Source organism: Thrips palmi, unplaced genomic scaffold, assembly GCF_012932325.1.
Source record: "Thrips palmi isolate BJ-2018 unplaced genomic scaffold, TpBJ-2018v1 HiC_scaffold_10, whole genome shotgun sequence".
NCBI lineage: Eukaryota > Metazoa > Arthropoda > Insecta > Thysanoptera > Thripidae > Thrips > Thrips palmi.
In genome coordinates this window covers 1,516,395-1,540,735 of record NW_023144621.1, presented here as the reverse complement: position 1 = coordinate 1,540,735, position 24,341 = coordinate 1,516,395, and the positions used below count along the sequence as shown (strand labels likewise).

Here is a 24,341-nt window from a genome sequence, read left to right as displayed (position 1 = left end):
GTCCACCGGTCAGGGAAGTCAGGGAAAATGTAAAGGGGACTGCTGTCATGGAACTTTGAAAATGATCTGGGGAAAACCAATGTTACGTTCGTGGCGTGATTCGCACATTTAAAGGAGCATAATTTTCCACTGGCAGTGGCTTGAGACTCGATTCCCTCGCTCCAACGCTGCTAAGCGTCAAAATTTCAGGGAAGGCGTTGAAAAAACAAGGGAGAACTTGATTGTTTAGATTCTGAATCAGGGAATTCGGGGAAAGAGAGTATGGTACGAACCTTGAATTGATTTGCAATTCAAGATCCATGTTCAAGAACTCTAAAGAGTATTTCAGAGGAGGCCCAGACCGAAGGTAAAGATGAGCAATCTGTACCGGAAAAAAACCAGTTCACGTGCTTCTTTGCGCCTCAGTGTTAACGTATTTTCGCACAAAAATTACTTGAAATTAACCCAATTGTGCTGCATGAGGTCATTACGCTTCGAAATTAGCTCTTTGTAAATTAGTTTCCGCGACCCCCTCCCTGAAAACCCGTAAATAGAGTGCAAGGCCTCAGGTGTGAAGTGCTTTGAGGCCCGAGCTCCGCCTACTCAGCCACCATTCGCGCTGGACTGTTAGTTGGGTTGCCCACCCTGCCAGTGCAAGGCGCTGCGTGAGTGTGTTAGTTTCTCATCACTGTACTCTACAGATCCAAAAGCATACATTGTACGCTCTAGCTGGAGCATGCCTGCAAGCACGCTGCATTTATTAGTGCATTCATGCCATGATGCAGGCAACTCCCTGTCCCTTATGCACTACACTTTAAATGTCTTACAATGAAATTTGACCTATGTTATTCGTATGTTACAGTAAATTCGGCGCAAGCATAATACGAAGCAATATTCCTTCGTAATACCGTCAAGTCCCCTAAAGTGGGACGATTTTTACGGAAAATCGTCTGTTATTCACAGAATAACGATGACACCGAAAATCGCCGGGGATTTAAGAATCCTCATGTCAAAACACGTCTTTTACCGAAAACAAAAAAAATTTTCAGCCCATGGGGCTCCAGTAGGAGCAGCAAGAACCGTGTCCCAATTTAGGAGCCAAAGTCTCCTAAAGTGGGACAAAGTCCCCTAAAGTGGGACACGTTCATTCTTTTTCGCCCTAAAACTGCAGTAGCAAAAAATTTCATAAAATGTATTACGTTCTAAATTTAATTTGGAGCAAGATTGGTTTTGAAGTCTTTTTCGATATCTCGACTGGTTAAGCAGATATGAGCCTCTTCAATCAATAAGATTTCCATAGATATATTTAAATTAGAAACCACCGTAACGCCTAAACCAATTGAAATACGGCGAAAACCAATAAAACAAAATGGCCTTAAAATTTCATTTCTGACCAAAAACATTTCATGAAATTTTTTGCTCAGGTCGTATTTTAAAAGTTTCGAAATGCACGGCAAGAATTAGAGGTTGAAATTTTGAAATTTTAAAACCGTTCGCCCTGCAACTTTTTTCTAAAACATTATTTGTTCAAAAAATATTTTTACGCAAGGTTTGTTTTAAGGTCGATAACGATATCTTTGTCGGTTAAGCCAAGAGGAAGCATTTGCTTTCAAACATTAACTAAATTTTGTGCTGGCTTAAAGCGTACCGAACCGTACTTGCGCGACTGCCTGGGCCTCCAAACCGACCTGGCAACCTAATATAGGCCAGGCGGCGTTTGTAGGACGCTGGAGGTGAATGCAACGCCTCTGAATCGGTCAAAACATTTAAAAAAACCAAGAAAATTCATGTGTCCCACTTTGCAGCCCCTTAGAAGATTGCTTCCCACCGTAAAACGAAGCACCGGAAACAAATTTTCTAAAGTGCATCTTGTAGATAAAAGAACGCGCTACAACATGTCTGAAGTCTAGAATGGTCCGAGCATCAACGGCTCGAAGCCCCGAATCCGCGCTAGACGTCTGAAAAAACTTCTCTTTTTTTCTGCATCAAATTCCAATTTTCAAGATTTTTTCGGGGAACAAGACACACTCTGCGGATATGGTCTCGGAGGGGTCCTACCGTCTCAAAAACATTTTTTACCTCGCAAAATATCCACGCGTTGGCCGTTTACAGCCTAAAATAGGGAAAATAGTCAAAATGTCCCACTTTAGGGTTCGTGTCCACATTTAGGGGACTTGACGGTACGAATCTTTTTAGCTTTTTCATTGTAAGATACTAAGAAAAACCTTCGTAATACGAAGAAAAACCACCTTCGTATTATGCTTGCGCCATTTCCTTCCTAATATGGGAAATTTCTTCGTAAGACATTTAGAGTGTACGCGGGCAAATTTGTACTCATGAGTACACTAGTGCCCTCGCTCCAACGTCGTTCCAGGAATGAGAATGTCGACGGGCTAAGAGATCCCACTTTGACCAGCGCAAAAGTCGTATTGCCGCACTTTCGGGTCTCAGATGGGTTCTGCTGCCGTCAGGCCAAAGCGTGAGATCTACCAATGACGAAAACTATGTTTAATTGTGTGAGTAAAGTTTCCACTCAATCCAGCCATGATTTTTTACCACTTGCATAGGCAGGCGTTTGTCGCACAAATAGCCTACAGACATGCCTTGTTGCGCCAAGACCTAAGTGGTTGGTCGCGTACAATAAGTGCAAGAAGAGGCAGGCCTCTTGGTCTAAATGGTCCCGCAGGAGGGCTACACACCGAATTCGGTCCACGGGATAACCCCCCCCCCCCACACACACACACACATGCACACACATATTCATTCTCAGTAGCAAGAGACCTGTCCTCGTCCCAAGGTCTTTCTCCTACAGTAATGCATCATCATCAGTGCTGTTAGGCCTGGAGACGGCCAAAACAAAGTTTCGCACACTTTTAAGGGGAGGTTCTACTGAAAATCTTACTTTCTTCAAATTGAGTCCCACTTTGTATGTTCATTGTAAATTTAAAGTATTTTATAGTAAATAGTAAAATATGAAGTTTGGAGGGGAATACCTAGCCCCAAATCCAGTCGAAGAGGAATTTTCTGCTATTTCCAGTCGTATCTTGAAAAATTCTCCTACGCAAAACTTTTCAACGTAAACTGATGTTCTGGGCATTTTTCACTTTTTTGGTTCATAATTGATAAACCGTGGCATTAGTAACATACTGGGACCATTGCAAAATCATAAGCTGTGTTTTCAACACAGCATGTCACTAAAATTTCAAGAAAATAGTCAAAATCCTGATATTTTAGTGTCTTTTTTTCTGATAGGCGGTGCCAAAATAAATTTGTTGGGTCTCATGTCTTGGTGATGCCACGCTTTATTGCATGTGTGCCAAAGAAGTGAAAAATGTCTAGAACATCAGTTTACGTTGAAATACTGTGCGTAGGAGAATTTTTTAAGATATTCCTAAAATAGGCTGAAATAACCTCTTCGACTGGATTTGGAGGAAGGTATTGGGCTCTAAATTTCATGTTTGACTATTAACTATGTAGTACTACACATATGCAACAAATGTTAACACTAGGGCTCAATTTGAAAAGTGCCATTTTTTCAGTAGAACCTCCCCTTAATGTCTTACGAAGGAGTTTCCCACAATACGAAGGAAATGGCGCAAGCATAATACGAAGGTGGTTTGTCTGTGTATCTTACAATGAAAAAGCTGAAAAGATTCGTATTACGAAGGAATATTGCTTCGTATTATGCTTGCGCCGAATTCACTGTAACATACGAATAACATAGGTCAAATTTCATTGAAAGACATTCAGAGTGCAGGTAAATCGGACAATATCATCGCTATCGCTCGAATCTAAATACGAGTCTTCTGAATTATCTTCGTCACTCGCATCCGGTGGGCAGGGTTGCATCAACGGTTCTGGATAGGATGACTCACTCGCGCCAGACGATCACAAGGAGCCCTTATTCCGAGAACCTCTCGCACATTGTGTGGTAGAGCGTTCACTGTGGCAAAGAGGTACGGAAAATTCTGTAATTGTTTTTTCCAAGATTCTCCGTAGCCCTCCTGTTAGTATTGTAGGGCCGTACAGTATTCTCCGTAGGACCGTACAATATTCTTCGTAGGACCTAACAGTTATCTGGAAGACTACGGAGAACACTGTAGGTCCTGCGGAGACTGTACGGTCCTACGTAGAATACTAATAGGAGGGCTACGTACACACTCAATTACTATGTGGGTTTTTCTGCGCGCGAATGCACGAAATTAAACATGCACGAATTTGTGCGCGAGAATGCACGATTTTCTGCATACTTGCGCACAAAATCGTGCATTGTCGCGCACAAGCGTTACGAAGTGCACTCTAAATGTCTTACGAAGAAATTTCCCGTAATACGAAGGAAATGGCGCAAGCATAATACGAAGGTGGTTTTTCTTCGCACGAAGGTTTTTCTTTGTATCTTACAATGAAAAAGCTAAAAAGATTCGTATAACGAAGGAATAATTGCTTCGTATTATGCTTGCGCCGAATTCACTGTAACATACGAATAGCATAGGTCAAATTTCATTGTAAGACATTTAGAGTGTGCATGCTTAATTTCGTGCATTAGCGCGCAGAAAAACCTACATAGTAATTTAATGTGTAGAAGACTGTACGGTCACGGAGAACTCTGTAAGGTCCTACGGAGAAGAGGCCCTTGTCCCTTGAAGACAGGCCAACTCCACGAAGACTTCTTTCCACCAAAAAGAACCACACGTACGCACTCTCACACACTCTAAATGTCTTACAATGAAATTTGACCTATGTTATTCGTATGTTACAGTGAAATCGGCGCAAGCATAATACGAAGCGATATTCCTTCGTAATACGAATCTTTTCAGCTTTTTCATTGTAAGATACAAAGAAAAACCTTCGTAATACGAAGAAAAACCACCTTCGTATTATGCTTGCGCCATTTCCTTCGTATTATGGGAAATTTCTTCGTAAGACATTCAGAGTGCACACCAGAAAGTACTTCCAGCGGCTCTGTTGAATCAGCGACCGACGCAGAGCTGTTTCAAAATGCATCCTGCTTTACTTATGAGAAGAGATAGGACCTTCTGAGAAAAGGCTATGGATTAGAAGTGTTTGGGATAGCAGCACATCGCCTGATTGTGAAATATCGATCCACCCACTCACTTTACGTTGTTATCCGCCATCTCAAGTGGCATTTTCCCCACTGGTAGCCGATTGGGATTTCCAAATAGAAGTTAGTCCGGCGTCAAGGAAGTCACATCACCAGCAGCCCTCTCCGCGCGAAGACACATCCAAGGTGAATTGTGAGCAAAGCTGTACAACGTACATGTTCGAATCAGAACACGAAAGTCACTAGGAATGTGGGCAACGGCCAGGCAACAAGCCGAAAGGACTTTACTCATAAAGTGCATTCTAACGTCGTTTCACACTCTGAATGTCTTACGGTGAAAGGCTGCACCAACATATGAAAGTGAGGATTTTTTCCATTATCCGAATCAAGTTTGACAAAATATCCCAGATGAGATACAATCAATTTTCAAACGTAATTTATAAAGTCAGCCGCATCACCAAAATATTTTAAAAAAATTCCACTATAGTATAGAAAATATTCTCTGTAAGACGACTGTAGACGTGAAAGTCATATACTGTCCACATGGACTAAATGTCTGTTAATTTTTTGGCCTAGATTCTCCGGTGCCCCCTTGTCATTATTCTCCGTAGGACCTTACAGTTTTCTGGAAGACTTAAAGTACAACGGACAATACTGTGAGGTCCACTGGTAAAACTAAGGCGCAGTATTACGCCTCTTTGAAGCGTACTAAAGGCTGGAACGCCCTGCTTCAAGCGTAGAGTTTGTACGCTTGAAGCCAAGCGCACTCAAGCCAGGTCAGAAATTCTTACGCCCTGCTTCAAGCGTTAAGTCAGTACGCTCAATTTCAAGCGTAAAGAAAACCCATGCTCAATTTTACAAGCACAGGAAAATGCGCACATTCATCGTGTGAAACCAGCTCAATTTAATTTAAGGGGGGACCCTGGTGAAAAAATCGCCAAAATTCCAATAAATTGTATTTTTAAAATTCATAAATAAAAATGTGCACAGAACGTTTCAGATTCAACAGGTTGAACACCTTTAAGCTAAGTGGTTAGTTTCTTTATCATTTGGAAGGAAATAACATTGAGATCAGTTGTCGTTGGCTTCTACGCTCAACTTCACAGCTTTGCTCAGTCGACAAAAAATTTTGTCATAGAAAGACTTCCTGCGTTCCTGGTTGACACCTACATGAGTCGTCTTGCATGGACTCTATTCATTGATGACTTGTCGACAAGTTTTAGTGACGGAATCTTGATATCAGCCCTACTTTTTTTAAAACACACCTAAAAGTTTGAAAAAAGGGGAAAAAATCACTTTTTTTATATGTTAAAATTTGAAAACTCATATCTCAGGACAGAAGTTGAATTTGAAAATTCCGTCACTAAAATCTCTTCTATACATCTTGAGGATAACCCAAAAAAATTTTCAAGACTTTCCGTCCCAATGAAAGACGCAGGAAGATTTTTCCCCAACGCTCCAAAAAACACTAAAAAGCCACTTTTCTCAGAGACCGTTCAACATTTTGGATTGAATTTTGTTTTGGGAGCTCACTATAATGAACCTAATAATTAAGCAAAGTTTCAACTTCCTGGGATTATTTTGAAGCCTACTTGAAAGTTTCACCAGGGTCCCCCCTTAAGATAACATCTTAGCTTCATGCATCCTTCAAACAATAAATGTACTTTCAAAGAAAATTACAAAATGTATGAAAATATTCTTGGGGGTCCAAGTCCAAAAAGCCTTTAGGATTCCGCAACACTCCATAAGTTTTTCTACCTTGCACAGTTCCGGCATTCACCTTGAGACACTTACCTTGTAGTGCTATCCATTAATTGTTCCTGCTGGTTTGGTTTTAATGTTTATGATTTGTTTCATACAGTCTCAGACCGCTGGCGCTGGTTTTCATGTTTCCTGATGACATGCTGAAGGCCTAGCCCTACAGACAGACTACATAGCCTCTTGGTGCTGATGGGACAGTTCGATTTTACTCTACTTTCAAGTTTGTGAGTATGTTGTGACTGTGAGCATAAAGATTTCTTTTGGCGACACACTGGGCACAACTTCAAAATGCTTGACATGGTGCAAATGATGAAACTGATCCGTTTGAAATTGTTACTTGTTGCTTTTCACACTCCGGGGTGTGAAAAGCAAAAAATATCTTATTTGCACTCGAGACTGAGGGTGAATAGTCAAGATGTGTGTATGTGTTGACAAACTTTATTTCAAACGGATCAGTTTCATCATTTGCACCATGTCAAGCATTTTGAAGTTGTGCTCAGTGTGTCGCCCAAAGAAATCTTTATGCTCACAGTCACAGCATACAAACTTGAAAGTAGAGTAAAATCGAACTGTCCCATCAGCACCAAGAGGCTATGTAGTCTGTCTGTAGGGCTAGGCCTTCAGCATGTCATCAGGAAACATGAAAACCAGCGCCAGCGGTCTGAGACTGTATGAAACAAATCATAAACATTAAAACCAAACCAGCAGGAACAATTAATGGATAGCACTACAAGGTAAGTGTCTCAAGGTGAATGCCGGAACTGTGCAAGGTAGAAAAACTTATGGAGTGTTGCGGAATCCTAAAGGCTTTTTGGACTTGGACCCCCAAGAATATTTTCATACATTTTGTAATTTTCTTTGAAAGTACATTTATTGTTTGAAGGATGCATGAAGCTAAGATATTATCTTAAATTAAATTGAGCTGGTTTCACACGATGAATGTTCGCATTCTCCTGTGCTTGTAAAATTGAGCATGGATTTTCTTTACGCTTGAAATTGAGCGTACTGACTTTACGCTTGAAGCAGGACGTTAAGAATTTCTGACCTGGCTTGAGTGCGCTTGGCTTCAAGCGTAGTTCTTCTTACGCTTGAAGTCAAGCGCAGGAGTACGCTTCAAGATTTTACGCTTGAGGAAAGGCGTAATACTACGCCTTAGTTTTACCAGTGTCCTACGGAGAATATTGACAAGAGGACTGCGGAGAATGATCTCAAGTTGTTTACAGAAATTTCCGTAGCTTTTTGCTCGAGTTTTCTCTACAGTGTAGATCTCGACATGAACGAAGCGATGTGGTGTCCAGGTCGACATGGCGGTGCTGATCCTCGTTCTGCTGGCGCTCGCTGCTGGAGGACACGCTGCGGTCCTTTCCGGCAACGACGACGAATTGTACGCCGTGCCTGACGGCCTCCTCATCGGCGCCGGAGTGTCTGCGTTCCAGACCGAAGGCGCCTGGAACGAGGAAGGTGGGTCATATCATCACATCATCATAATATCATCATCACATCATTTTCATCTAATACATCATCATCATCGCATACATCATCATCATCATCACCCACCACATACATCATCATCATCATCATCACATACATCATCATCACCACATACTCATAATCATCATCACCACATGCATCATCATCATCACATACATCATCATCACATACATCATCACCATAACGTCATTGTCGTAATGAGGCCACTGCAACTGTCCACGTAATTTTTTGTGCATACCTTCGCAACCGAGCAAACGTTTTGAAGTGCACGGATTCGTGCGTGGCTTAGCATGGAATGTGCACATATGCACTCTAAATGTCTTACGAAGAAATTTCCCATAATACGAAGGAAATGGCGCAAGCATAATACGAAGGTGGTTTTTCTTCGTATTACGAAGGTTTTTCTTTGTATCTTACAATGATAAAGCTAAAAAGATTCGTATTACGAAGGAATATTGCTTCGTATGCTTGCGCCGAATTCACTGTAACATACGAATAACATAGGTCAAATTTCATTGTAAGATATTTAGAGTGTGCAGCACCATGAGAGTTGTTGCGCACGAATTCATGCATTTCACGCTGGTTTTTGTGCACAGCAATGCACGAAAAAAAACTACGTAGTAGTGTAGTGTGCGATGAGGACGCACTTGAAACGTGGACAAGGCTGTCTGGGAAGTTACGACTAATAGTGGTTTCCTAGAAATTCTCAGGAATGCGATGGAAATGTTCTCGCGCTTCAAATTATTGATTTGCTTTAGTTGAAAGAGCACAAGGGGAATGTTTAAGGTTCTTAACATTTAGCAAGGCCGACCTAGGAAAATTGATTTAAGATCCCGCGATCTAACAGGGAAGGCCGAGAGTGCTGCGGACCATCTTTTCCGGACCGGGAACCTGACCAGCATGGTGTGACCAGGGGGTGGAAACGGCGCTGATTTGGCGGGCCATTGCTGCGGCGATGCGTGCACGGCCGTTGTTTGTTGTTTTTTGGTGTCCTAGACCCATTTCTAGAGAGTTTTCCCACAAATCTGCATTTACTTCTGGTATTTGTCTCTTCAGAAAATGCACGTATTAAAAAACCAGAGTGTATGGCATGTTTTAACTTGAAATGGCTCACCGCGTTCGGGAAGTTACGATTTGGCCTGAAATTCTCAGAAAAAATGTACAAGTTCAAATATTAAATTTCTTTTGTAAGAAAGGCCAAGGGCATGTTTAAGGTTTTTTAACCAGTTTTGCAAGCCCGCCCTTTTAGGGAAATTGTTTAAGATCCCGCGGTTAAAGGGAAAGGCAGAGGCGCGGCACCATCGCCGGACCGGCCCCTCACCCGTCCACCCTGGTGTGACCGACCCCCACCTGCAGGACCGAGCAGCCGACTCGTACCACAGGTACAAGGAAGACATCAGAATGGCGGCCGAACTCAAGGTTTGTCAAGTGCTGAAAGTTGACTGCAAGCTAATGATACCGTGGGGGTGTACTGCACGGAAAAAAATCCGTGGTCGTGGCGACCGAATCTCGATCGCCACGACCATCTTCTTCGATAGCTTGGGGGACTACCGGATTTCTGATCGTGAGAACCATGTCACCGAGCTGAAACAAGCTGGCCATCAGAACGACTGTGTTGATTGTGACAACCAAGAATAAGGTATCCTAGAACCGTCGTCCATCAGTTGCAGGGAAGGTATGATTTTAGGGCCTCTTCGAGACGACCAGAAAGTTGGTTGAGAGAACCAACTCATCTGACACTTCAGCCGATATCTCGTTCGTGGGGAATTTCTATGCAACGCTCAGCAGACTCGGTTTCAACTTGGTCTGTGGTCCTCGCAAATGTAGTGCTTCTTACACTGTGATCCGAAACTGGCATCACAATAAAAAATGAATGAGACGGCACAGCGAAGACGCCGCACCGTCGTCCTCTGCCCGAGTGAGCAGAAGACAAGTGATTGGGGATCATGCCTGAACCTAACCTAATGACCGAACGTAGACGCCAGCGAGAGGCAACATGAAAATGCGTTCTTCTCGACTTCAGTGTAATATTTTGTTCAGAACTTTCAGCTGACGGCTAGAGAACATATTTACCGAGGCAACAGACAACATTATTTGCGAAAATTATTTACTTGAGTAATATAAATCGGAAATACTAATAGGCGAACGGGCACGCCGTCACCAAGCGGCAGGTCCGTGAAACCTCGACTCTCAGAACCGAAGTTCCTTGAGCAGAGCGGTCGGTAGTGACGATTGGCTCGGGCCGACCAAGTGGGTTGTAAGAGGATAAATACGCTAGTTGGTTGTCTGAATCAAGCCGTTCGATGCCCACAATCACTGTAACGACAACTGAGAACATCCGATCGTGACGACCAACGGCTTTTTTTCCGTGTGTAATTCAAAGGGTGAGACATCTCACCAATTTTCGGCGATACAAAATGTATCACCGAAAAAGAGGTCGTACACAAATGTATCACCGAAAAATGGTCGTACACGCATGTATCACCGAAAAAAAGGTCGTTCACAAATGTATCATCGAAAAAAAGGTGAGACATCGGCGATTTTGGCCCTTGTTTTCCAGGGGAAGTATCACTCTTTTTTCGGTGATACATTTGTGTACGACCTTTTTTTTTCGGTGATACATTTTAGTATCACCCTTTTTCGGTGAGACAGTTGTCTCACCCCTCAGAGAGTGAGATGTATCACTATTTGGTTTTCAGTGTGTAAACACTCAACGCCTTGTGAACGGTTCCCCCTTTTCCCAGGGAGTCTGCAGACTTTACCACAGCTGTGGTAAGTAAATGTATGGGCGATTTTCAGGGAGTTCCTCGGAAAACCATAAACCGTTTTTACCGTGAGTAGTAGGTCACTCTGTCAGTGACAGCACGCGTAATAGCACGTAACCGTCTTAGCTGCAGTTCTCCAAATTTTACCTATTTTGGGCTGATTAAGCCAAATCCTTGTTATTCAGGCGTCCTGTAAACTGGGGTAACTTCGGACACACGGGGCAATGTCGGACAGGCTTCCTGTCAGCCCGCATGGAAAGCACGAAGCCGCCCCCGTCAGAAGTTATTCCCGACCATAAAGAAACTTCTGACATAGAAAAATTTCCATCAAAGCAGGCTTCCTACCTGAACTTATACCGAGTGTCCGAAGTTCAGTTGACGATAATAGAGCGAGTTTTGGTCACAGATCTTGTCAGTTTGTTTTCTTCGAAACATTTCTTTTTCCAATACTTGTTGTAAATTTCAGTGCAATAGACCTATCATGTGCCCATTTCAAAATGCAACTTCTTTGCTTCTCTTTTCGATTTTAACGTATCTTAACTTATGATCCTTGTTTTCACAAAAATGTTATCAAAAACCATTGAAACTCCGGTCACACTGGAAACTGTGCTCTTAAAACGGACGTGAGACATGCTTAGAGCACAAGTGCCGGCAGTTAAGATTTTATAAATGCATACCTCTGCACAGTGGCCAAAAATTCAATATCTCTGTAATTTGATTGGTCCACAGCTGAAACTGTATCGTTTCTCGTTATCCTGGTCGCGGCTTCTCCCCACTGCCAACGCGGCCGAGCCGAATCCACAGGGCGTCGACTTTTACAGGAACTTTATATCAGAGATTCTCCGCTACAACATGACTCCTCTGGTTTGTAATCTTCATGAAGTACGGAAGTGTATTTCGAGGGGTCCTATTCAAAAGATCTTATCTGGGCGTTCCCCCCAAGACAATCTTATCTTAAACGCCGGCAAATTTCACTCATTTTGAACGATCAGAAAAAATACGACGGTAAGCGAAACATATTTCTACATGCACTTTTGGTTTCTTTGATCTTCCATCTTTAGATTAACTTGAACAAACTCACAAATTATATTGATATGTAGCTGTACCAAATGATCAAACTATGTGAAATTCGCGTGCGTTTAAGATAAGATTGTCTTGGGGGGAACGCCCAGATAAGATCTTTTGAATAGGACCCCTCGATTCGTCTTTAGTGTTCAGAGGGCCAGAAGACCGGGATGCGGTCAAAATCCCGGACGCGTTTTCAGCGCCAGAGGCGCTAAATGGGACTCGACACGCGCACGTGAGACTCACCAATGGATGTCTCTCCGAACGAGGAATCCATTAGTGGGTCAGACATTCGGCTTGAGCCGTGTCCAACGACTCTGGAGCTCAATATACGTCGAGAGTATTGGCTGCCGGCGCCGGTCTTCTGGCGCACTGTGCAGGGGATTTACCCCCCAAAACAAGCCCCTTTGCTGTGGGAGCACTGAGAATGAAAAAGTCATGATCAATACCCAATTTTGGGCGAGGTTTACTTTCTCACCCAAATTTGGGCGAGGAAAGTTTCCTCACCCAATTTGGGCGAGGAAAGTATCCTCGCCCAATTTTGGGTGAGGAAGGGTGTATCAGCTCCCTATATAGCTCCATTGTATTATGACCCAAATTTGGGTGAGGAAACTTTCCTCACCCAAATTTGGGCGAGGAAAATTTCCTCACCCAAATTTGGGTAATAAAGAATTCCTCACCCAAAATTTTAGTCATGATCATGACTCTTTCATTCTCAGTGAGCTGGCTTGCTGTCGGTTCAAGCAGTACTACTTCTTGATTCTTCAACATTCGACTTCAAATCATATTATCGAGGGGGTAACCACTCGCGTAATACCCTGTACACAAAAACCGTGTATTACGCGTAATACACGTGGTCGTAATACCTTTTTCGGGTCAAATGTGACAAATTTTTGCATTTTAAGGCCGTAATACACGTGTAATACCTCCGTAATACAGCGTAATACCGAGTAGTCTGTACACGATTTCTTGAAGTGTTTACCCCCTCGCATATTATCAGTCAATGCTCCGACTTCAATCCATTCGGGCAAAAAATTAAAAAAATACCCCCGAACCTTTTTTTTAGACTTTATTTAAAGTGTAACTGTAATCTTGCATCATTAACGTAGCCATTTCTCCGCAGGCAACATTGTACCACTTCGATCATCCCCAAATACTCGAGGACCAATTCCATGGATGGCAGTCGCCTCAGATGGTGGTCAAATTTAAGGAGTACGCTGAGTTCGTGTTTAAAGAGTTCGGGTCAATGGTAAAGTATAAAACTTTTTCGACAGCTTGATTTCAGCAACTTATCTTTATCTAAAGGGATTTTGTCGAGGTCAATTTTGTTACCTGTTAAATTTTGATCTTCCTTCACCTTCAATCGACATTGTATGTATCAATATTCATTGACGTTTCTGCGCCAATAGAGTTTTGTTTAGAAGCTAAACAGATTTGTCAAGACAAGATTCATTAAAAAGTTTGTAAAACAGTTGAAAATGTTACAGTCGCTTACTAATGCGCACACAGTAAAAACTCTGCGAAGAACCGCTCTGTAATACGAAGAAAATGAAGGCATTGTAAAATCTACGAAGAAATGCTTCGTATTACAAAGCAAAATCCTTCGTAAGACGAAGCATTTCTTCATAATACAAAGCAATTCTGCAATGCCTTCATTTTCTTTGTAGTTATGCTTCGTAGGCTTTTTAGAGTGCACAATTGCTAATACGTTGTTTTAAAAAACCTCAGAACAAGTAGTGTTAATTCAATATCTAATGACCTAGTTTCAACGACGTTCGACTACACTACGATGGTCAAATTAAACTCGTGCAGTGCGCTATCAGTGCACGAATTGGTTTCAAAATTTTCGCTGTTGCACAACAAAAGACGGTTTGGTCGTCTTTTTAAAAACAGAGCTTGCTCGCTTGGTTGCTCAAAATAAGATTGTGAAATCCTAGCAAATACTGCCGAAACCACCTCAGAGTCAGGGTGCACCTTGGTGCAGGGAAAATCAAATTATTAACAATTACAAATTGCAACAATAACAATTTATTTATTGCTGCGATATTGGCCTGTTACTTAGGTTCCGTTGTGGGTGACACTCAACGAGCCCAACATGTACTGCAGCTACTTCCCGTCCATGTTCATCGCCGGGGGACTTTACAAACCAGAGGACCAGAACTGGTACTCGTGCATCCGACACGCCATCCTTGGCCACGCGGAGGCCTACCACGCCTTCAAGGCCGCCCGGCTCCAGGGTACGTTCATAAGCACGTCTCCGAAATGTCAGATTGAGTCACTCCGGATCTTGATGCACAGTGGACGCAGCTGGTGAAGGCGGTCAAAATACCGGCCGCAATTTGAGCTCCAAAGTGGCTAAATGGGACACGAACCGACCGAACGTGTGACCCCACCAATGCATTGCTCTCGGACCGAAGAATCCATGGGTGGAGTCACACGCACGGTTCGAGTCCTGTTCATCCACTGGAGCTCAAAACGCCTCTTGAAATTTGCCGGCCGGCGCCGATCTTCTGACCCACTGTGTGCTGCTCTTTTTAGTGCCAGCCCTCAGCTGCACCAGGATGCCCCACTTACCCCTTTTTGCAAAACATTAATTCAATGCACTACGTGGTGCAGGTCAGATAGGCTTCTCTGCGGTCCTCATGACCGGGTACCCGAACACGACACGTGCGGAGGATGTCTACGCCGCCGCCGCCTACAACTCACTGCAAGCCGGCGTGGTTCTTGATCCGGTGGTGTATGGAGACTACTCGCAGGTATTGTAGTTTTATATCCACTCAGCACTGCAAAGCCGGTGGTAAGTTTACAATGCAAATCCAAGTGTAGGACAGGTCGACACTTTAAAGCGTAGACCAGTTTGTCCTACGCTTGCAAGTGTCGACCACTTGTGTCCGACGCTTTGAAGTGTCGACCACTCAGTGTTCGACGCCTGCAAGTGTCGACCATAGCATGTCCGACGACCGAAGTGTGGGGCCACAATAGGAAACTCAGTGTAATTTGCCGTAGGACAAACAGTGACCTACACATGCAGGCGTCGGACAGAGTGTGGTCGACACTTCAAAGCGTCGGACACAGCTGGTCGACACTTGCAAGCGTAGGACAAACTGGTCTACGCCTTAAAGTGTCGACCTGTCCTACACTTGGATTTGCAGTGTACTTGCCGAAAACTTGGCAAGCCGTTTTAAATGCCAAAAATTCGCAAGCTTCGCCCGGAAGTACTCCCCAGCTATTGCCAAAATTTGGCAAGCTTATGAAGATTGCCGACCAAAGCTTGCCAAATTTGGCATTCAAAACGGCTTGCCAAATTTGTGGCAAGGGTCATTCCATATAAGATTTACACAGATCTGGGCGACCATTGACGATTTCGACCAAATTTGGCACGAAGGTAGCCCTAGGGGTCAGGAACATGCCCATAAATTTTTAGGTCGATATCTCAAGTGGTTTGGTCAGAATCGGCATTTTAATTTTTTACTTTTAAAAAAATTGTAATTTCTTCAAAATGGCTCTAAAAGGCCATTTTTTGTCGGATTTTCATGCGGTAAAGCTATTCCGACGTAAAATGCGACGAGGAATCCGAATCTGCCCTCAGATTTGGTCTAGCGTGATTACCAGGGGAGTAAATTGCGAAAAACATGAAAATGAAGCCTTATTTCACGAGCCTGTCTACCCTAGTAGAAAATCCAAATCTGCACTTCCGAACAGGCTAAATTGTAGTTCATTTCATGGGCTTTCCATATCTGTATTCAAAAATAGTGGGTGTGGCCCTCCCTTAGGAGCTGTAGGCCGCAATAAACAACTCTGCACCAAAAATTTTTACTAAATAAAAAACACATTTTCGAGCTTTGAAGCTCAGGGGGTTTTAGCTACACTCGTGCCGCTTAAAACCCTTCAAAGGGAATTTTGAGACGAATCCAACGGGACCAATATGAGCCCGATCGGGTAAGTGGATCCCAAAAGCGCCCAAATGCCGCTAAAATTCAAAAATTTTCACTAGATGTTTTTCCAATTAAGAAAGTAAGTAAACGGCAGCATTTTAACTTGTCAAATGTGTACTCATTTACTCAAAATTTCATAAGCTTTCGATTGGTATATAGAAAAAAGGGGGTTTTGTCCTCTAAACACAAGATTTCTCAAATTTTTCTCAAGCTATGCACGCGAATCGGCTCAGACGCCCCGTGCAGGTAGGCAGCCCATCCGGCGCGCAGGCTTTCCGTCTGTTTGGGGTTGTTTGGCTGTACCCGCCCCATCCCTCGCCACCCCGCCCCCCCCCCCCCCCCCTCTCCGGGCCCCACCCCGCCCAACCCCTCACCCCCCCCCACCCCCTCACCCCACCCCACCCCACCCCCCCCCCACCCCCCCCCGCCACCGCACTCCGCACCTTCAACTCCTTCGGCGTTTAGGCTTCCGCGTCCATCTCCCGGCCGGCAGTCTCTTGGAGTGTCTAGCTTTGTTGTTGCTTGTCGATATTGTTTTCACAACATATAAAAATTTCAACTAGCGTACCTCGTCTGGGGACCAGCAGCAGGGGTACCGTCATGGATCGAGGTATGTGTCTGTGTACACCTCTACTCCTAGGTTATGGTGTCTTTGTTGTTGTTTTGTCTCAGTGATTTTCTTTGCTTTTTTGGCTCTTTCCTCTCATTGAATTTTAATAAGCTCTCTTTGGTCTTAAGGGGGGGCCCTGGTGAAAAAAAAGCCAAAATTCCAAAAAATAGTATTTTAAAGTTCATAGATAAAATGTGTATAGAAGGTTTCAGATTCAACAGGTTGAACCCTTTAAGCTAAGTGGGTAGTTTCTTTATCATTTGGAAGGAAATAACATAGAGATCAGTTGTCGTTGGCTTCTATGCTCAACTTCACAGCTTTGCTCAGTCGACAAAAAATTTTGTCGTAGAAAGACTTTCTGCGTTCCTGGTTGACACCTACATGAGTCGTCTTGCATGAACTCTATTCATTGATGACTTGTCGACAAATTTTAGTGACGGAATCTTGATATCAGCCCTACTGTTTTTTAAACACACCTATAAGCTTGAAAAAGGAGATTCTGTCACTAAAATTTGTGACAGGCTCGTGAAATAAGGCTTCATTTTCATGTTTTTCACAATTTACTCCCCTGGTAATCACGCTAGACCAAATCTGAGGGCAGATTCGGATTCCTCGTCGCATTTTACGTCGGAATAGCTTTACCGCATGAAAATCCGACAAAAAATGGCCTTTTAGAGCCATTTTGAAGAAATTACAAATTTTTTAAGAGTAAAAAATTAAAATGCCGATTCTGACCAAACCACTTGAGATATCGACCTAAAAATTTATGGGCATGTTCCTGACCCCTAGGGCTACCTTCGTGCCAAATTTGGTCGAAATCGTCAATGGTCGCCCAGATCCGTGTAAATCTTATATGGAATGACCCGCAAGCAAACTTACCACTGGCTTTGCAGCGAGTGGAGAGGATACATTTTACGCCAGAGCTCTCAAAAAACGGCTCCGCAGGCCGGCCGCCGAGGCCGCACGCGGCCTGTGGTGGGCCGCTGGCGAGCGACCCTGCGCCTGAACGGACAGTGCCGGACTTGTCCGCATGAGGTGAGGGCGCCACGTCTCGGCCACCTCCCGGCTCCCTCGGTCGCATCCGTGAACCCTATTGGCTGCCGGCAGCCGCACTGTTAGGGATTTTGTTGTAAAATAACGAGTAATTCCCTGTTAATTCCATAGGACAAATCGTTCGTAAGTTAATGAGTACAGTCGTTATAATTCAAATCTTCAACCATATTATTTTCAGGTTGGTCTTGGTTTGCCTCGACGAAAAAACGTGAAAATAGAACTAATAATGTACCTTGAAAATTTTACGACTTTCTTTGTAAATTTACGATGTTTCCTTGTTAAATTACGATTTTTCGTGGTAATTTAACAAACTTTTGTAATTTTACGAACAATTTGTCCTACAGAATTAACAGGGAATTACTCGTTAATTTACAATCAAACTTGTAAAATTACGATAATGCTTGTAATATGACAACTTTCGTTCGTCAAATGACGACATTCTTCGTAAAATTACAGCTTTAGTTCGTAATTTTACAAGGTTAACCGTAAAAATGTGTGTAAAATTGTGAAATTTCCCTTTGTATTTAGCCAATAACGAATACGTTCGTAAAATTACGAGTTTATGTTGTAAAATTACGATGGTATTCATGTAAAATAAAGTTGTAAAAATACGACTTCCTACAGTGCGGCCTCGTGAGGCCGACGCGCGGCCTGCAGCAGGCCGCAGCGGTCGGCCTGGCCTGACGAGGCCGCGACCGAGCCGTCCCAGCGGCCTGTCCCCTGCGTGCTGAGGCCGCACCGCGGCCTGTTCGGCCGGCCTCAGAGGCCGCTTTTTGAGAGCTCTGTTTTACGCGTTGAGAGAGGATCGTCCAATTTCGACAAGGGTTAAGGGAGTGACGTCCGCTGAAGACCTCGATGCTTGTTGGTTTGGGCGGGTTGTAGTTGGGGTCTCCTAAAATGAGGTAATAAAAAGTATCGAATAACGCTCAAGGATGAAGGGACGTTCCCCTCAAACCACCATTTCGCGAAATAAATACGCTCTCAGCACGTTACTGACTTTTTACTCATCAATAACGTATTCGTTTAAAGCAACAAAAATACTTGTTATTTTCTGAGTAAGTGTGACTCATTTCTTTTGTAAAATTATGTACAAAACCACATTGTCAGTACATTATTTAGTATTTCCCAAGTAGTTCTTTTAAAAGGTAAAATTACGAATTATGGTTGCACAAATTACTTGCATAAGTACCGGTAAAATGAGCAAAAAGTCAGTAATGAGCTGAAAGTGCAGAGCGAAATTGGCCGGAGAAGGGTCTTTTAGAATCACATAAAACTTCTCAAAATCATATCATCCCGCGTTCATATGTACACGAAAATGGGAAAATGTGGCACCCTCTTATAAAATAGTTAGAAATATGACATCTTTCCCTTTTTCCTCTAGTTGACCAAGGAAATCCTGGGATCCAAACTAGTGCCGTTCTCAGAGGAAGAGAAAAAATTGATTAAAGGTGAGTATCGTTCTAAATACAACTTGCCTAGCCGCACATAGAACTTAAGTCTGAACACTCCCAATTTCCTACTGAGCTTTTCCTTCGTAATACGAACAAAAAGCTTATTAGTGTAATGACTGCACAGCGAAGGTAGTAACCTATGGTGAAGAGTTCTCAGTATCTTATTACCAACTTCTTCATATTACGAACGAATTTCTCTGCATTATGACAGATTTGTGTCGTAAAGTACTGAAAATTAGCTCAGTATTATGACTGCACGGCATTTCTCAGTAGGAAATTGTTAGTACAATCCCGTTCTTCTTCTACTTTGGACTGAAGTTCTCTAAGCAACGAGTTCACGGAGAAACCAAACGCAGAGTCCAGACGGAATACTGTGGTCAAAAGGTTGGCGATTTGACAGCGTTTACAGTGTGGTCAAGTCACAAACGCGCTTGAGCTTACCCGGGCCCTTTCTTCGGATAGTGATTGTGCAAACGCGAAAGCTCCGAGTTTGTCGCATGTCGTCCGGGTTAGGTGCTCGCACTCCGCACACCGTGTGGTTTCTCGCGTCGCATCTTCTAGACAAATCGTAACATTGCCAAGTAGGGTAAACAAGTGCTGCTGTGCTGTATGTAGACCACATGACACGAATAGTTTTGACGTTTCAAGATGCGAGTGGAGTATACACACACCACTCGAGGACTCTAGCCTGGTGAAGTGCTGACTCAATTAGTCTTTGAATGCCCTCAGGATCAACGGACTTCCTTGGCTACAACATTTACGATGGAGGTTCAGTGAGCTGGCAGAATCCGAACGCCAGCAGTGGTGATCCAACCCCATTCAATGGTTCGCCACTTCAAGAAGTGAGGTTTTTCATCACCCAGCGGTCAAAGTCACTCGTAAGTGCGATGACGGCGAAGAAAAGCCGAGGGGGCAACCACATTGGATGTTTGGGGATACAAGATATCTTCAGGCTACAGATTTCATCGGATTTCGCAAGATCTTAACCGTTATTCCGCTCAAAGTCAGCTTGTTTTTGGCCTTTTGGGGGGCAAGATTTCAGATTTCCCAGAGATTTCTAGCACTAAGGGGACACAAGATTTCTAGAGTGGTTGCCCCCTCGAGAAAAGCAGATCCCCGTTTAAGGGAACCTGTAATATTTAGTGCGGGCCAGTCTAAGCACGCTGATATCGGTAAATGTTGCGAGTAGTCCCTTTACTACTGTTGCGTTATCGGTTCTTTACTGGAACACATCCGGTTGCATCTCAAAAGCGTGAAGTCTCACTCCATTTACTTTTGTTGGCCATTTAACAAATACCTTGCACCTTTTGAACGATCCTGGTTTTCCTTTGGACTCCCTTGAAATCGGCCATGCTTTTACTACAGGCCATACCTGTGAAAACAGGAACCATTTTGCCGTGTCCCCTGAATAAGAAACGAACATATTTTTAACATCGTGTGCACTCTTAAAAGCCTACGAAGCATTTGCTTCAATGAAAATGAAGGCAGTGTAGAATTGCTTTGTATTTTGAAGAAATGCATCGTATTACGAAGGATTTTGCTACATAATACGAAGCATTTCTTCGTAGATTTTACAATGCCTTTATTTTCTTCGTATTACGAAGAGATTCTTCGTAGAGTTTTTACTGTGTGAACGATGCGTGGGTAAACGTTTTAATATAATTTATTCTTTCCAGATTGACTTTTACGCGATACGGGAATGCGTTGTGTGGGCCTGGACCAACTACAGAGTGCCCGTATTGATCACAGAGAATGGCATCGGGAGAAATGACATCAAAGCGGCGTACCACAGTGTGAGTATCTTTCGGGGCCTCGTCACTGAGAACACGGAAAATGTATGAAACAGAACTCGAACCGAACGTGTGACCCCACCAATGGATTCGTCGATCGGAGCGCAATCCATTGGTGGGGTCACACGTTCGATTCTAGTCCCATTTAACGACTCAGGAGCTCAAAACGCGTTCGGAGTTTTGGCTGCCTCCACCGGTCTCCTGGCCCACTGTGCCCCGGAACAATGATACAACCTTTCGCCGCAGGCCTACCTTCGCATGCTGGTGAAGACGGTCAAGGAGTTCGATATCAAAGTGATTGGATACACTGCGTGGAGTCTCATCGACGCGTTCGAGTTTACCGGTGGATTCACGTGAGTACCGATGAATAAATTTGAGATGCTTGAAGAAAGTAGGCTACAATCAACAAATATGACGTCATCATATTCGTTGGAATGCGAACTTTTTCAAACGCGTTCGTTTGAGTATGATGCCTCATTCGTTTATTTAAATAATGATCCACGCTCAAACGAACTCACTACAAACCTACACTCTCATCTCAGGAACGTGACATCACGTTGAAACGAACGTGACAAGATGTCACGTTCGTTTGAGCATTGAGTCATATTCGTTTGAGTGTGAATTGGCCAAAAATCAGCTTGTTCACATTCTAACGAACGTGACACAATGCTCAAACGAACCTGACATCTTGTCACGTTCGTTTCAACGTGATGTCACGTTCCTGGAATGAGGGTGTAACTGTCTATTAACTTAACACTTTCAAAAGCATGCTACGCGCCGCACAACTATATGCTACTACGCATAGAAAATTGGAAGTGTATACTTGGCCAAGTATGCGTTTGCTTGCAGTTAACTTGCACTCGCTCCAAGACTCGGTCGGCACGTTACTGGCTTTTTGCTCATTTTGTCAGTACCTATTCATGTAATTTGTGCAACCATAATACATACTTTTCGACTTTTGAATAAGTACTTAGGAATCATTGAATAATGTACTGACTTGGTTGTGTAAATGGTTTTACTTAGTATTTTCTAAGTAAGTAAGACTGATTTCCTAAGTATTATCCTTGCAGAAACGTGCTGAGGGTGTGGTCAACAGATAAGCTTGTACTAGTATGTGGCATCGTAGTTGGGCGGGAATAAAAGTTGTATGTGCTTAAAACTGCAACGCGTGGGACAATTATGTCCCATAACATAAAGTGTTCATTGCCTTGGAAATAAGTTTATTATCAGCACAGTAAAAACTCTACGAAGAATCGCTTCGTAATATGAAGAAAATGAAGGCATTGTAAAATCTACGAAGAAATGCGCCGTATTATGAAGCAAAATCCTTCGCAATACGAAGGATTTCTTCATAACACGAAACAATTCTACAATGCCTTCATTTTCTTTGTAGTTATGAAGCAAATGCTTCGTAGGCTTTTAAGAGTGAGTGTTGGAATAACAGTGTTCCCACGATTGATTTTATCCAGGCGACCGTACGGACTGATCCACGTCGATTACGAAAACGGAACTCTGGAACGGAGCCACAAAGACTCGGCCTCCTTCTGGATCGAAATGGCAGACACAGGCAACGTCCCTCTTGTGAACCTGCCGTCGTCGGCGACCGCCTCCTGCGTATCCATCCTGCTGTTGTGTGCATCACTGGTTTTCACTTCAATTTTATAACCCTTGCAAGATCTGTAATTTGCGAGGGGGCAACCACTCTAGAAATCTTGTGTCCCCTTAGTGCTAGAAATCTCTGGGAAATATAAAATCTTGCCCCCCTAAAGGCCAAAAACAAGCTAATTTTGAGCGGAATAACGGGTAAAATCTTGCGAAATTCGACGAAATCTTTAGCCCGAAGAAATCTTGTGTCCCCAAACATCCTATGTGGTTGCCTTCTCGGTAATTTGCTCCGTCTTGTCTACCCTGTTCGTTGCAGCTTGAGCTTTTTCAGTGCCCACTGTGAAACAAGTTTGCAATTTTCAAAGCAATTTTGATGAGAATGTGCCGAACTCGTGTATGAATTATACTAAACATTGCAAAATTCATAACTGGATGAAAAATCACAAGTCTCCAATATCGAGTGCAGACGATCGTATTATTCCGAATCCGATAGTAAATTTCATAACTGGCTCAGGCGTGGCAACGGGGTGCGTGCAAGAGTCACCAGGTAGCTGACTGACCCACTCCACTTCTGCTACCGTGGGGCGGGGTTGCACTGCGGTGGAGAACGTACACCACATGTCAAAGATCCCGGATTCGAAACCGGATAAGCATAAAAGTAATCGAATTTGATTGATGTAATATGTTTGGGTATGACAGGTATGACATACCCGGTATGTGTTTATGTACTTGTAATTGTTTTGCTTTACTGCCCTGGAACGACTTCAGATATCAAGTTTCATAAAATAAAAAGATTAACAATTATTTGAGGTTTTAATTAACATAACAATTGGTTGTGATAAAAAAGGCAACCGATATAATGAAAATTGACACTGGTTTTTCAAACAGTGTAGTACCTTCATCAAATTGTCTGCATTAAAAACAGGAAAAGTGGCGTTGCAAATCGTCAACTTAATTCCGTCCGAACATTTTAAGCATGCACACTTAGAACCCTACAAAGAACTGCTCGTTGTAATACAAAGAAAAAGGATGCTTTGCAGCCTACGGAGGAAATCGTTGGGCACACGATGGAAGTAGTTTCAAGACGATTGGGTGAAGTTTTGATGTCGCTTTCTCCATTTAACGTATTTTTTTTTTTTCAGAAAAAAAGCTGTTTCCAAAATAGCCCATCTTCGATTTTGATGTGACTTCCCTCACATGATCCTCACACATATTGAAAGAAAATCCTGAAAGGATTTGGTCGGCCCTCCGTAAGTTTTTTATTTGCATAAGAGACGATGTCAACTCCATGTCAAAAAGGGAAATGTAAAATCACCCTTGTTTAACTGTTCAGATCTATAACAAGTTACCCATGGAAATTGCAAGTGTTCAGAAGGACGAGAAATTTAAAAAGGAACTAAAAAAGTGGCTTGTTGAACAAGAAATTCGTAAATTGAGTAAATTTCTCCAATGAGAAGACAAGTGTAAGATGTGACGATTCTATGTACCATTTTGTACCACAACAGAAGATAATAAAATAATAATAATCATTTTGGCCGTTTTTCTTGAATTCTCGAACCAACTTTCTGAGTTGCGTCCAAGCTTATGTCCCGCGAGGAAATAAATTTTGTCTTGTCGAGACGAATCCATTGATATATAGAAAAGTAATTTTGGACAATTTTAAAAATTCCACCCTATTTCAGTATGAGAGAAACTAGGGTAAATTTTCAAAATTGTCCAAAATGACTTTTCTTTTATTTATCAATGGATTCGTCTCAACAAGACAGAATTTATT

The 24,341-nt window shown here is 43.0% G+C and overlaps 1 protein-coding gene across 1 annotated transcript; it reads left to right on the top strand.

The window, feature by feature from the left end:
• The first annotated feature begins 3,859 nt into the window (after positions 1 to 3,859).
• On the top strand, positions 3,860 to 22,988 carry LOC117654284 (putative beta-glucosidase 6). Its single transcript, XM_034400800.1, has 14 exons — positions 3,860 to 3,935; positions 5,121 to 5,227; positions 8,101 to 8,263; positions 9,141 to 9,196; positions 9,626 to 9,712; positions 11,788 to 11,922; positions 13,247 to 13,372; positions 14,186 to 14,360; positions 14,740 to 14,879; positions 19,103 to 19,169; positions 19,902 to 20,050; positions 20,849 to 20,965; positions 21,209 to 21,315; positions 22,432 to 22,988. Exons 3-14 carry the CDS (start codon positions 8,107 to 8,109, stop codon positions 22,625 to 22,627), a joined length of 1,512 nt encoding a protein of 503 aa, XP_034256691.1. The 5' UTR covers positions 3,860 to 3,935; positions 5,121 to 5,227; positions 8,101 to 8,106; the 3' UTR covers positions 22,628 to 22,988.
• Positions 22,989 to 24,341: the final 1,353 nt, after the last annotated feature.